The sequence below is a fragment of the Bos javanicus genome, chromosome 6 (assembly GCF_032452875.1).
Source record: "Bos javanicus breed banteng chromosome 6, ARS-OSU_banteng_1.0, whole genome shotgun sequence".
In the NCBI taxonomy this organism is placed as follows: domain Eukaryota; kingdom Metazoa; phylum Chordata; class Mammalia; order Artiodactyla; family Bovidae; genus Bos; species Bos javanicus.
The window spans coordinates 58,959,006-58,973,131 of NC_083873.1; the positions used below are offsets into that span (position 1 = coordinate 58,959,006).

The window sequence follows — 14,126 nt, forward strand, 5'->3', positions numbered from 1 at the left end:
CTGTCTTTCCTCATTTTATATTTATTTTTGTTAAGGGTGAAGGTCAGAGGTAGAAACAGGACATTTTGGACATGTTCTGAATTAAAAAAAAAAGATGCCACTTAAATTAATGAGTTGGAATATTTTAAAAGCAATTTAAATATTTTGCAGGACTACAAAAAATGGCAAGTGGTAGTGGATAAAATTGACATGGATAGAATTTAAAAGATTTATTCAGTAAAATAGTTATATCAAATCTTACAATACTTTTTCCACTTGGAGGTTTCATCTTATATGATGTTTAATACTTTTATTAACAAAATTATACACACTTATATCTAAAAACATATTAAATGCCAACTTAAAATGGTCTGAGCATTGACTAAAGTCAGAGCCATTCTCGAAAATATCCAAGGTGTTTCAGTTCAGTTCAGTTGCTCAGTCATGTCCAACTCTTTTCGACCCCATGGATTACAGCATGCCAGGCTTCCCTGTCCATCACCAACTCCCGGAACTTGCTTAAACTCATGCCCAGCATGTCGGTGATCCATCCAACCATCTCATCCTCTGTCGTCCCCTTCTCCTGCCTTCAATCTTTCCCAGCATCAGGGTCTTTTCAAATGAGTCAGTTCTTCGCATCAAGTGGCCTAAGTTTTGGAGTTTCAGCTTCAGCATCAGTCCTTCCAATGAATATTCAGGACTGATTTCCTTCAGGGTTGACTGGTGTGACCTCTTTGCAGTCCAAGGGACTCTCAAGAGTCTTCTCCTATACCACAGTTCAAAAGCATCAATTCTTTGGGGCTCAGCTTTCTTTATGGTCCAACTCGCACATCCATACATGACTACTGGAAAAACCATAGCCTTGACTAGATGGACCTTTGTTGGCAAAGTAATGTCTCTGCTTTTTAATATGCTGTCTAGGTTGGTCATAGCTTTTCTTCCAAGGAGCAAGTGTCTTTTAATTTCATGACTGCAGTCACCATCTGGAGTGATTTTGGAGCCCAAGAAAATAAAGTTTCTCACTATTTCCCCATCTATTTGCCATGAAGTAATGGGACTGGATACCATGATCTTCATTTTTTTAATGTTGAGTTTTAAGCCAGCTTTTTTTCTCTCCTGTTTCAATTTCATCAAGAAGCTCTTTAATTCCTCTTCACTGTCTGCCATAAGGGTAGTGTCATCTGCATATCTGAGGTTATTGATATTTTTCCTGGCAATCTTGATTCCAGCTTGTGCTTCATTCAGCCCAGCATTTCTCATGATGAACTCTGCATATAAGTTAAATAAACAAGGTGACAATATACAGTCTTGATGTACTTCTTTCCCAATTTGGAACCAGTCCTTTGTTCCATGTCCATTTCTAACTGTTGCTTCTTGACCTCTATACAGATTCCTCAGGAGGCAGGTCAGGTGGTCTGGTATTTCCAACTCTTTAAGAATTTTCCAGTTTGTTGTGATCCACACAGTCAAAGGCTTTGGTGTAGTCAATGAAGCAGATGTTTTTCTGCAACTCTCTTGCTTTCTCTATGATCCAGCAGACATTGGCAGGATGTTGATCTCTGGTTCCTCTGCCTTTTCTAAATCCAGCTTAAAAGAAAAAAAAAATCCAGCTTAAACATCTGGAAGTTCTCAGTTCACGTACTGTTGAAGCCTCACTTGGGAGAATTTTGAGCATTACTTTGCTAGCCTATGAGATGCGTGCAATTGTTCAATAATTTGAACATTCTTTGGCATTGCCTTTCTTTGGGATTGGAATGAAAACTGACCTTTTCCAGTCCTGTGGCCACTGCTGAGTTTTCCAAATTTGCTAGCATATTGAGTGCAGCACTTTCACAGCATCATCTTTTAGGATTTCAAATAACTCAACTGAAATTCCATCACCTCCACCAGCTTTGTTCACAGTGATGCTTCCTAAGGCCCACTCGACTTCACATTCCAAGGTGTTTAATCACACTGATTCTGGTATGAAGGACAGCAGCTGGGCTTGCAGTTATCGGAATGCTTTGAGGCTATCAAGTTTTGTCTGCAAGTCTTACAGTCTCTTGTATTTTCTGCGTTATAATCTTGCTGTTACTTGTGGCTTTACTGAACAACTGTATTAAAATAAATGAAGGTAGTTGTAGAGATTGTTTGGCTTGCTCACACATGCAGCCAAGTTTAGGTGAAAGGTACAAATCAAGGCTTAGATCCCCTTCTACCTCCTTGTGTATTTCAGCAAAATACATAAAAAAAGAATTAAAATGACATCAGTAGTACGGTTTCTGAAGTGGGACGGACACATATGAACCTATGTTAAGAAAGAGCATCAAGATTGCTTTGCACTGACTTCTAAAAGGAAAAAAAAAAGCACTTAAGATAGTATGCCACTTTTCAATATTCTCTTAGGAACATACAAGTAATAAAGTTTAAAATTATAGGTCTAGGATTTGCTCATGGAGTGGACGGCTGCAGGTGTGTAGAAAATGAGAGAACTAGAGGATGTTAGGGGACTGAGTATTGAAAGGGTTGTCTTCTTGGATACTGATACCAGAATCACCATAGAAGAATGCTGAAAAGACAGGCAGAAGTCCAGTGCTAAAATCTTCAAGGAGTGAGGAATAATCCAGAGGTCTATAAATAACTGTGAAAGCTAGGGTAGAATACTCTAACAGCATGAGCTTCAAGAGTTGGAGAGTTTTAGGGAGGACAGAATGATAGCCTGGCTGTCCAAGAGAGAAAGTGGGAAGAGGTTCACTGTGTCTCCATTCCTTGGTCATTGGTCTGGAAAAGAAAACCGCTCTCACTCAAGAGGCAAGAGTTAGTACCCTTAAGAAGATACCATGTTTTGGGGAAGAGAATGTTCAGAGAAAGGGTTGAAAATATGGGGCTTTTGCAGATGATGACCCTTAAGTTTAGGAGGTTTGGGGCATGAGGAAAGGTATGAGATTGAATCAGCTGAGGGGGAATGAATGATGATGGCCTTGGAGTCTTGGACTTGTGGAAGCCAATATAAACAGGGGTATAGGACATGACAGGATTAATCAAGGTAGTCTCTAAGGTGAATTACCACAGCCAGGCCGTGAGTGTAGGGAGAGAGTAGGGAGCCTTGGCAAAAACATGTAGGTATCAGTGAGTCTTGCTGTCAGACACGATGATATTGGGGCTGAGGCCAATATAGGGGTGACCTCACTGTGGAGGGGTCTCTTTGGGTATCACCTGACAACTCTGCATATACTCTTATCTTCCATCTTAAAACAACAGCAATAGAAACTTCTTCTCGTCCCAGACCCACATCGCTCTGAAGTTACTACTCCATTTCTCTGCTCCCAATCACTGTAAACCCCCTCCAAAGAGTCACTTGTACTTGTCTCTCTTTCCTTACCCTAATTTCTTTCCTTAACTACTCCAAGCTGGGTTTTCATCATTACTCTAACAAAACATCTTTTCTCAAGTTCACTATGAATCCTTTGTCAAAATGTTTAACTCTCCACCTCGATGTTTTTTCTCAGTAGAATTGAACACCGCTGAGCCCTCCTCCCTTTAGAGATTTGCTTTCTTTCCAGGCTTCCAAGACTACATTCATATGGTTTTCTTCTTCTTTCACAGGGTGCTCCTTCTCAGTCTATTTCATAGGTTCCTCTTTCAACCAGGGCTCTAAATACGTACCCAGGTCCAAGTTGAAATATAGTTGACATAAAGCATTATGTTAGTTTCAGGTATACCATGTAGTGATTTGACATTTATATACATGAAATCATCAGAAGTCTAGTAACCATCTGTTTTCAGTTATTAGACTATTATTGACCATAGTCCCTATGCTGTGTATTACATCCCTGTGACTTATTTATAACTGGAGGTTTTTGCCTGTTAATTTCCTTCAGCTATTTTGTCCTCCCCTGCTTCCCCACACCACCTCCCACCCCGCTCTCTCCCTTCTGGTGACCACCCATTTGTTCTGTGTATCTGTTTTCATTTTTTTCTTAATATTTCACATATCAGTGAAATCATATGGTCTTTCTGACCCACTTCACTTAGCATAAAATATCCTCCAGATTCATTCATGTCACAAATGGCAAGATTCCTTTTCTTTTAATGGCTGAATAATATTCTATTCCATGTATACCACATTGTTATCTGAGCATCTGTCAATGAACACTTAGTTGCTTCTGTGATCTTTAGTATCTGGATGCACTCCAGGTCATGGAGCAAAAGCAAATTTTCACTTTTGTGTGTTTTCAGAACAGTTACATGTCTAGCTCCTTTTGGGTAACATATATCTGCTCATATAATTAACACTATTGGATAGCAAATGTCTGTCTACTGGACCTGTATTCTAGGAAGAAATAACAAAGGAAATGTAATTGCAACCTAATTTCCTAGAGATTCTTAGAATCCTTCTGAATACTGGCCCCAGACTGCTATTAACATAAATATTCTTCGTATAACTCAAAGTTCTTCTCGCTTAGGAATGTCTTAGTTAAGGGTAAAAAAAATCTTACCAAAAAAAAACCCTGTTTAATAAAGGACTTTAACATTTTACTAGGCAAAAGATGCTTGCTTCTCTTCCCACAAAAATCAAACAGAAAACAGTGAGTGTTACTAATGTTTCCTATTTATTCATTAATAAAAAGTGCATAGTACAAGCCCTTTTTCCCAATCCAAGTACTCAGTAAAAGATTACAATAAACCCTGGATGGCACAGACATGATTTGTTTGGCATGATTTAAACATTTAAAAACAGCAGTTAACATTTGGTACATCACATGACCACTTTTGCTTTTAACAAAGTAATCATCAGACACAGTAACAAATACATATGACTTTTCATTTAGAAATGTTATAAAGTTAAGACTAAACCTACTATTGCAACAACAAAAATTTCACCCATTAATTTAAACTCTCGATTTCTCCTTCAAGTTGCTGTTTTGTGTCTTAAGCTGAGCTGGTCAAATTTTAGCACATATTCATTGACAGACTTTGATTCAGGGTGTGAGACTTCTGAGGTTCCTTTGAAAATATAAGATATAGATAATTTATAAACACTGTAACATCGCATATCACAAAGACACTAAAAGTAACCACTGAATGGCTGTAGTTAATAGTTACGTTAGAAACTCTCTCCAAGTAGTTTAATTAAAATATGACTTGTTGAACATGGGATAGTGTTTGGATAGATACATCATAAAATCTTTTACTATACACAGTTCTAATGTTTTTTCCATGTGGAAAGCAAAACAAAACAAAACATTATTTTGCATAAAATAACATTAAATAACTCTAAAACAAAATAAACTATTAATGGCATTTGTGGGCTGTTTAAGAGCCAAAAGTGATTAAAATGTGAAGCTTTTTTCCAGACTATTTAAAAATTATTGTAGCCATAATTTAGGTGAATGTTTACAAGCCAAATAATGAGTAAGGGTGTGCTCAATACAGAATAATATAAATTACTAATTAGGTTAAAAGGAATACTTTATGTGCTACCCCATACTATCTTTGTTGGGAGGGCAGAGAAATTGTACAAGCAGAAAAACCAAGACTAAATACTTCACTAAGAACTTTTGTTATTAAATAGACGGTCCATATAGGAAAAGGTTAATATTCTAATGTAATGTCAATTAAGTATATGTGACAGAAATGAAGAACTAGGAATAAGAACCCAGATTTCCAGGTCTCTAGCTAATACTAGATATTGTTTCTAGGTCACAGCCACTTCCTTCAACCAAAGTCAATTCTTCTTTGTGGCTTACAGGGTCTTAGTTCCCTGATCAGGGATTGAACCTGGGCCCTAGGCAGTGAAAGCATTGAGTCCTAATCACTGGACCACAGGGAATTCCCCGAAGTCAATTCTTAGTTCTTTGTGAATCACAGATTCAGTGACACATCACTATCTCTTCCAGAGACTAGCTTTCTAGCAGCTTAAACAGCAGACCGTTACAAGATATGTACTAGCCTTCAAAGTTCAGGGGTGAGGGCAGAAAAAGAAATGATTACAGGGATTCAGCTCCATCTTAGGCCATTCCTGCCCTTTCTGCTTTAAAAGCTATGAAGCTGAGAAGGCTTTTAATAGGCCATATTGAGAGGAAAAACCTTAAATCTATGGTGTTCTTTTACCGAGGATTTGACTTACCTGTGTTATGACACCCCTCGATTAACACAAGTAATTAACAGTAGGTTATTTTATTTCAAGAAAAGTTGAGCACAAAGCCAAGATGCACAGGAGGAATGCAAGCATTCAATATCAGGTTATATAATGAAATGAAGCCCTTACAGTGTTTATAGCCTAGAACAGAATCATAATAAAGGAGAAAAATACCCTACAAGTGTCACGTAATTGTATCAGAAACTCTATTAAACAGTACAATAATATGGAGAAGTTTATTCAATTCATACAAGTAATTTCTCAGATCTATACAGTGAAAAGCTAAACTGATCTGGGAGGTGGAGCATCCTTACATTGACAGCAAAATATCTTCTAGCCCCCATAAATCATCTGCAATCATTTGTTAGAAAAAAATTCTATAACCACACAGGTCATGCAGACTTTTTATGCCATTTGTATTCATTTTCTTTCAAACTGAACAAGAACAAATGAAACCTTTTACATTTTTATTCATTTCAAAATTTTCCTTATATTAGTGCTCCTCCCCACCCCAATCCATCCTATTACCAAACAAGAATGAGACAGAGATTGAGAAAAAATATCCTTGATTGTTTCTCATTTTCCTCCTTTTCCCTTGGAGTAAACCAAGAATTCATTAAATATTTTTTAAAGTCAGAAAGATAACAAGACTCTAAAATTTTTCTTCCAAAAAAAAAAAGAGAGTAAGTAAATAGCATTCAAATGTCAGTAATCAAACAGGCCCCCAAGACAGCTTTAAGATCGTTTCATTTAACAGGGAAGTTTACAACACAAAAGCAGCTTCCTGAGAGGCACCCACTTTAAAAATAAGTTATAGCTTAAATTATTACTATATAGATTATACCTGGCAAAGGTAGAAAGAATTAAATTTTTTCCTCCTTTCATGAACTGTGTAATAAGGCTAGTGTGCAGAGGCTTACAAATTTCATATAATGGACTGTAAATCATCCACCATATTTAAATCATGTTTATTTAAAGTTTTCTTAATATTAGACATTTTATGGGAATAAAAACTTAGTAAACAGTTATTTCATTTCTTTTCTCCTCTTCTTAGCCACATAAATCATCTGTAGTGGATGATACAGATTTCAGCTGTAATTTGTAAAATATTCCAAAAGTTGTCACAGTCCTAAGAACTAGAGAAAACTGTCATCCACAAATAAACTACCAAGGTAAATATAAATACAGTGTGGTTCTAATCTTCTTTCATACAATCTCAGGTAACCCCAAATACCTTTATAAATACCTTATTAAAAAAAACAATTTTTAAACCCATTGAAACTACTTAAAATATTTAAATGTAGAGATCTCAAATTTCCTTCTATCAGGCCGGAAATTACCACAAAAATTATGATCACAGTTACAAACAGAAAGAATGGAATGTTTAAAGTTCAGGATAACCAAAAAAGCCCCATGTAACTTTTTAATGTAATCATTTACTCAAATATAGGAAAGGTGATGACACAGGAAGCAAAAATAAGCTCGCAAGTGAAATTTCTAGAAGCTCATGAAAACAATACCATCCCACACTGCAGATGCAAAAGAAAAAACAGTTCTAATGGGGTTAAGAGTACTCTGGTCATCTTCGTTCATTTGGTCGTGCAAGGTGTTAAACTATTTTCACTTCCCATATCCACAAAGTTAGTCCACAGGAGGGGCTGGTGGATCTTGTCCCTGACATCAGAGAGAGAGAAATTATGAAATTGACTTCTTAAATTCCCCAGTGCAACCAATCTAACACATACAGTAAGAACTGAGCAGCGATGGCCCTCAACTTCCCATCCTAAATCATATACTTATTTGGACTTCTATGTTTCTGCACAAGAGAGCACTGTGATTCACCAACATTTATCTTTCTTTGTAGTAAGGAAAAAAAGAAAATTTTGTAACAGTGATATTGACTTAGGTGAAAGTGCTCTCCCTGACAGCTCCAGAGGTGATATTTAAACCAGTTAAGGTAGTCTCATCCTTCTTGCTAATAAGGTGACTGAGTACAGTACAATTAAAATGAAGCTAAGGACTTGTATTTCTCTCTACAGAACATCTGTCAGTGAAGAAATAGGTGGCTCCAGCTCCTACTGGTAGCTGCCCTACAGGGACCAGAAAGGGAGCCTACCTTGGAATAAATAATGGTCTGAGGAAGAAACTAGGTCTCTAATGAACTGTTAAAACTTTCTAAACACTGACCCTCCCTCTGGATTTCTTGATATGTACACCAATAAAGCCAATTACTTAAACCAGGCTGAAATGATTTTTGTTACTTATAATAGAAAGCATCTGAACTGTAAAGGAAAGAGCAGAGCTTTTAGGAACGTTTAGCAAGATTCCACTTATTTATTACTCTGATATGCTATATGAAACCCCAGATGAGGATAATCAATTTTTCTGCTTGGAATTGGTCAATATGTCTTCATGCTTATTCACAGAGCTGTGGGACTACCACTCCTAGAACTGCTGGTCTACAATGAACTAAGGTTCAGGGGATGGTAATCTTGCATTTCTGTCACTTTTAAATGGCTTCTAATTTAGCTCCAAACATTGAGGATGTTGCTCTTTGATATGAAAGTAACAAAACTGTACATAGAAAGAAAAAAGGCTAGGGAGAAAGCACTTTATCAAGACAACATACAAGCTGTTTTATGGATACACTCCTCCTCTCCAAGAAAACCTAAAAATCAGGCATTTTATATAGGGCTAATGACAGCTTCTTTCTTAACTAAAGTCAGCATGTACATATCTAAATGTTCCAGTCCCAAAGCACTGACCAATTAACGTTGCATATTTGCTTTCTCCTATATAAGCAACTGGTCTAGTTAAACTTCTTTTTAATATTAGCAACACAAGATTGGGGGAAAGAAGCAATTATTTTAGGCTGAAGAAGGGAACTAGTGGGATAATTTGGTGTCATCAAGTGAATCCACCATGGAAACAGTTTTAAAGAGATAATACCCAAATGAAATGAGAAAGAAAAAAAGTATAAATATTGGCTCTGAAAAGAAAAAGAATCCTTTAATGGAGGCTCTATTAAAGACGGTAATCAAAAACTCCCTGTTGGGTCACTATATCATATTTTTCATTTAGGTTCTAAAAATTGTTATAATCATGATATCAAAATTTATCAACATAAATGATTCCTACCATTCCTTTTGCCAGCTCAGCTGACCTATTGAGATGCAGAACTGTCAGAATGAATTTGAGAGAAATAGGATGGGAAAGCAGGTTGAGCCAGATGGGCTCCGTGTCTCTGCTATATTTGACATCTAGGACAGAAGGGGAGAAAATGGAGAGAGTGAATGAGTGAGAGACAGAGTGTGTGTGTGTGTGTGTGTGTGCGCACATGCAAGTGTGTGTGCACGCACGCAAGTGTGTGTGTGTGTGTGTGCACGCGTCCACCCAAGTAGGGACATTTGAACTGTAGCTAGTAAGAGTATCTATGAACCTTGGGACATGAGAGGCAAGGGATCAACTGTGAGGTGGACAGAACTAGAAACTGGAGGACTGAGATTTGAGAACTATCACTGTGGATTATCATGAACTGGACCATTTTTTACGTTTCTTGTATGAGTAAACATTGAAATTCATCTTAAAATGATGTGGGGGCTATTGGTCTGTACTTCTCTATGTGTAACGCCATGAAAACTAAGCCATTTGGGATTGCAAGACTTACTGGAACTACATAGGAAGAATTTAATTTACTCTATGAGCTAAATCTTCCTTTTGCTAATTTAGATATTTCAGTCAAAACAACTCCACCCCTTTCCCAGACTACACCCCAAAAGATCTCTAATCCACAACACTTACATTATGAGGACTGGCTGGTTTTCCAGTTAGGTTGGATCCTCTTAGATTAGGAGGTCTCAACAGAAACAAGATCACTGCAATAACCATCCAGGCCATCAAGATCATGGTAATACTGATGCCATTATCGCTAGAGGGTCCTGGCACTAAAGACAAACAGAAAATGTATTTGCAACAAAAACTGTTGAATAATTACCATGTTGTTAGTAAATGTAAAAACAAACTTTAATGTTTAAATAACTTCAAAATTGTATTAATATAAAAACTATTAATAATTTTAAGAATTATTAAATATTTACATCTTCAATTTCCCTTTCCTCCTGTGAGAAAATCTAAATGGTAAATGGTATAAAATAGTCATAAGCCAGAGACTATTAAATAAAGATTCTTAATAGTATAGTAGTTCTTAATAATTTGGGGTAATAGAATCCTTTGAGAATTTGATAAAAAAAAAGACTCCACTATAAGAATCCATGTATACACATTTAACAATTTTGTATATATTAATAATTGCAACAGATTCATGGCAATTCATAGCTATACTGAGATCTGCAGAACCCAGGTTAAGACCACTTGATATACAGAAAAGCCATGCTAGGGGAGAGGGGATTATGCATTTTAATTACAGAAGCATCCTGAAAAAACAATAGAGCTTAAGGAAAAGGGGACATCTCAGTTGTACATATATGAATTAAAGATCCCTTTAATGACATTTTCAAACAAAGAGATTAATTTGGCCTTGTTTTGGAAAAAGAATTTGGATTCAGATCTAGCTATTTCAAAGTCTATGCATTTATCCAGAGGGAAAAAAATCAGGTCTGTATAGCTATCGGCAGCCCTCACGGCAGCCTTATCTTATTTATTTCAGAATAATAAGTACCTGGCTCATGGAACAAGCTTAACAAATTTATAATATATGAAATGCATATTAGAGAACTCAAAGTATCAGAAATGAAAATTCTAGATGAGATTTCTAGAGAAAATAGTATCTATAGGTGGTTACTGTCAATTTTAGTTTTTAAATACCACTCAAATCTGTCCACTTGCAGCTCCACACCCACACTTGTTCAAGCTGCCATCACTTCTTGTCTGGTGTACTGCTATGGCTTCTTAACCAACCTCCTCATACTTACTCTTGACTCCTTTAATTCTATCCTTTAAGCTGCTTCAAGAGTGATTTTTTAAAAAAAGCAAAATATTATCTATTATTTTTATTACTAAATAATAGTTAAAAGTTGAGCGGCTACTTTGAACCAGGCATTATCTCTCTTAATCCCTTTTAACAATCTTTTTATTTTTATTCTGGCTGAGCCTGGAGACGTGTGGGATCTTGGTTCCCAGCTTCCCAGACCAGGGATGGAACCCAGGTCATCAGCAGTGAAAGTGCTGAGTCCTAACTACTGGACCTCCAAGGAATTCCTTAGCAATCTTATTTTATGGCAGGTATATAATATCTTTCATTTTATAGATGAGGAATCTGGGGAATGGGGGGTTAAATCCCAATGTCATACAGTCGGCATGTGGCAAAGCTGCAGTTTAAACACAGTGGTCCCATTCCAGGGTCTGTGCTCTTAACCTCTTTACTATGTCATAATCTCTGACAGTATCACATAGAAGACAGGCCCCTGAAAATTATTACTCCTGTGGGTAGTAAAATTGGCAAATACAGATTTTAAAAGGATTTTTGATAAATTTACAACTAGCTGTTAGAGTATATAAAGGTAGTCAAAGAAAGAGAACTGTGCTGTCTACATATGATTACTTCATATAGTGCACCACTCAGAAGTAAAATGCTGCACTGGTTAGACCTCAAGTGTAAGCCCATTGCCAATTCAGTGTAGAAAATGGGTCCCTTGCTTTTTGATGCTCTTCACGAGTAAAGGACTGTGAAGTTTCAGATAGTTAAACCTCTGATCCCAAGTTTGCTAATGCCTAGTTCTAAACAAAGCAAACGTGGTAAAATGCTCACTCTCTGTGTGAGACTCTCATGGTGCTAACATGACTCCTAGTCCCCCGATGTTGTCTCCTAGCTTGGTTCCTACCGCAGCCTCTCCTTCCTGCACGCTGCTGCCGAAAAAGTCTGCTTACAACACTGCTCTTCACACCCCTCTGCTGACTAACCCAGTGACTCACCCTCCACTGTCTACTGCTTTGACTCTGAATGCTTCAGCCTGGCCTTTCCTCATAAGACGTGGCCCTACTCATCAATGTTACCTCTTACCATTTCTCAGAAAAATCATCCTCTGCCCTAGTCAACCTCACTCCTTCTTCCTCCTTTATCCAGTGGATCCCTGACTTGCCTGCCCAACAGAATAGCCTGTGACAACATCAACGTCACCATTTCTAAGGCCCTGCCTCATATCATCTCATTCAGGAGCACCTCTGGGGTGGGGTCAGGAACCAACAATATTTTTAAAGCTTTCCAAGTGACTCTGATGCAATAGTTCAATGCTAGTTTGGCTGCCATTCACCAACTTCGCAAACTCTGTCCTTCTGGGGACTCATTATTTTTCCCAGTCTGGCATGATCTCATTTAACTCATTCAACAACATCCTACAACCTGCTCTCGTCTGGTGAAAAAAAGCTCCATTTTCTCTGCCCATTCTTTCCTTTCTTCTCTAGACTAGGGTAGCATTTCTAGTTTGAATGAACAGTTTCCTACTTCTCCTAATTAGTTCATTAACTTTTTAAAAATGAGACTATCTCATAGCTGTTTGACTTTACCTCCCCTTAAATAAATAATCTCTGTGCCTCGATTTTTTTTACCTGTGAAATGGCAATATTACCACCATCTCACAGAACCGTTGTGAAGACGGAAATGATCAGTACATGAAAAGGAGCACAGTACCTGGAACACAATAGGTATTCGATAAACATCAGCCATTACTGATCTGTGCTCTAGCTGATATGTCTATTACATAGACATACTCTGCAGGGTTATTAACAAAAAGCTGAAAACAGACCTAAACATTTGCCAAGAGCATCCAATTAAGAAATTATGGTATGTGGGGGTTGGGGTGAAGCTGTAACACAATGGTGAGGTTTACATGAGACAAGCAACAAGCTATTTCTTGACAGAGGGGGAAAAACAGGTGAAAAACAGTGTGTACTAAGAAAGGGGGGTGGCAAATAATAAATATTTGCCTGTATATGCACAAAGAAATTGTGGAAAGATACCCAGAAGGCCAATAATACCCAGAGACAGGACCTGGATAGATGGGAGAATATGAGTAGGAAATCATCTTTTCACTATATACTAATTAACTGCTTGAGTTTTGAACCACGTATTTTGGGATTAGAGATACCGGATACCTGAACTGACTTAGGCTTCTTCATGAAGTCTCAGAACATATAAGCTACTCAAGCTCCCTGGCACTGCATGCAGCAAATACAAACAAGTATCAGGAGCAGCTGTTGTAAAGTCAACAGGGAGAAGTGAAAGAGCCTTTACATGATCTGGCCACTATGGTTTTTGTTGTGATAACTTTTTGGTACTAAATATTCTAAACATTAATATAGTACCAAATAATCTGATATTAAAGAAGTACAATCACATCGGGGATATAAAACCTGTTCTCTTCACTGCCTAGGAATTATTTGCCTTAAGAGGATAAATACTTTTTACTCTATGGTCTAGAAAAATGTCACATCATAAAAATGTAAAAGGATTTTGTACAGTAAAATACACTGTTGCATTCTACTCAATGGTTAAGTCTTTGGTTACAAGAAAAAGTAAGTATTATAATCAAGTAAGATGTCAAACGGGATAGTCACAGTGACACTATTAACTTAGTTGGACACAAGGAAGATGATAAAGAGAGAGGATCTAACAGCTGACAGATCCTGAGGGATTATTTCTCTAAACTTATATAGACGGCCAATGATCTAGTCATTCACGCCTATGAAACGGAACCTCCATAAACCCCCTGAATGATGGGGTTCACGGAGCTTCTGGGCCAGGGCACACATGGAGTTAGCCGGGAGGACAGTGCACCCAAGAAGACAGGGAGGCTCTGCACCCCTTCCCCTGGTACCCTGCCCTACGCACCTCTCCCATTTGGTTGTGGCATCTTTTATAATAAACTGGTAACAGTAATTTAATTATTTTCCTCCATTCTGTTAGCCATTCTCACAAGTTACTGAAACAGAAGCGGGGTTGTGGGGACCCCTGATTAATACATATACTTTATATATGAGCATTAGCTCATTGCTGAAGATTTAAAATACA

General features: G+C 37.4%; 1 protein-coding gene across 3 annotated transcripts in view; it reads right to left on the bottom strand.

Annotated features, from left to right (window-relative positions):
* Nucleotides 1-4,552: 4,552 nt before the first annotated feature.
* The window catches only part of SMIM14 (small integral membrane protein 14), a 145,507-nt gene continuing 135,933 nt past the window's right edge, over nucleotides 4,553-14,126 (bottom strand). For all 3 annotated transcript variants that reach the window (XM_061421189.1, XM_061421191.1, XM_061421190.1), the window contains 2 exons: nucleotides 9,902-10,044; nucleotides 4,553-7,774 (listed from right to left, as the gene is read on the bottom strand). In XM_061421189.1, coding sequence (XP_061277173.1) covers nucleotides 7,742-7,774; nucleotides 9,902-10,044 — 176 coding nt within the window. In that variant the 3' untranslated portion in view covers nucleotides 4,553-7,741. The remainder of the gene's footprint in view (nucleotides 7,775-9,901; nucleotides 10,045-14,126) is intronic.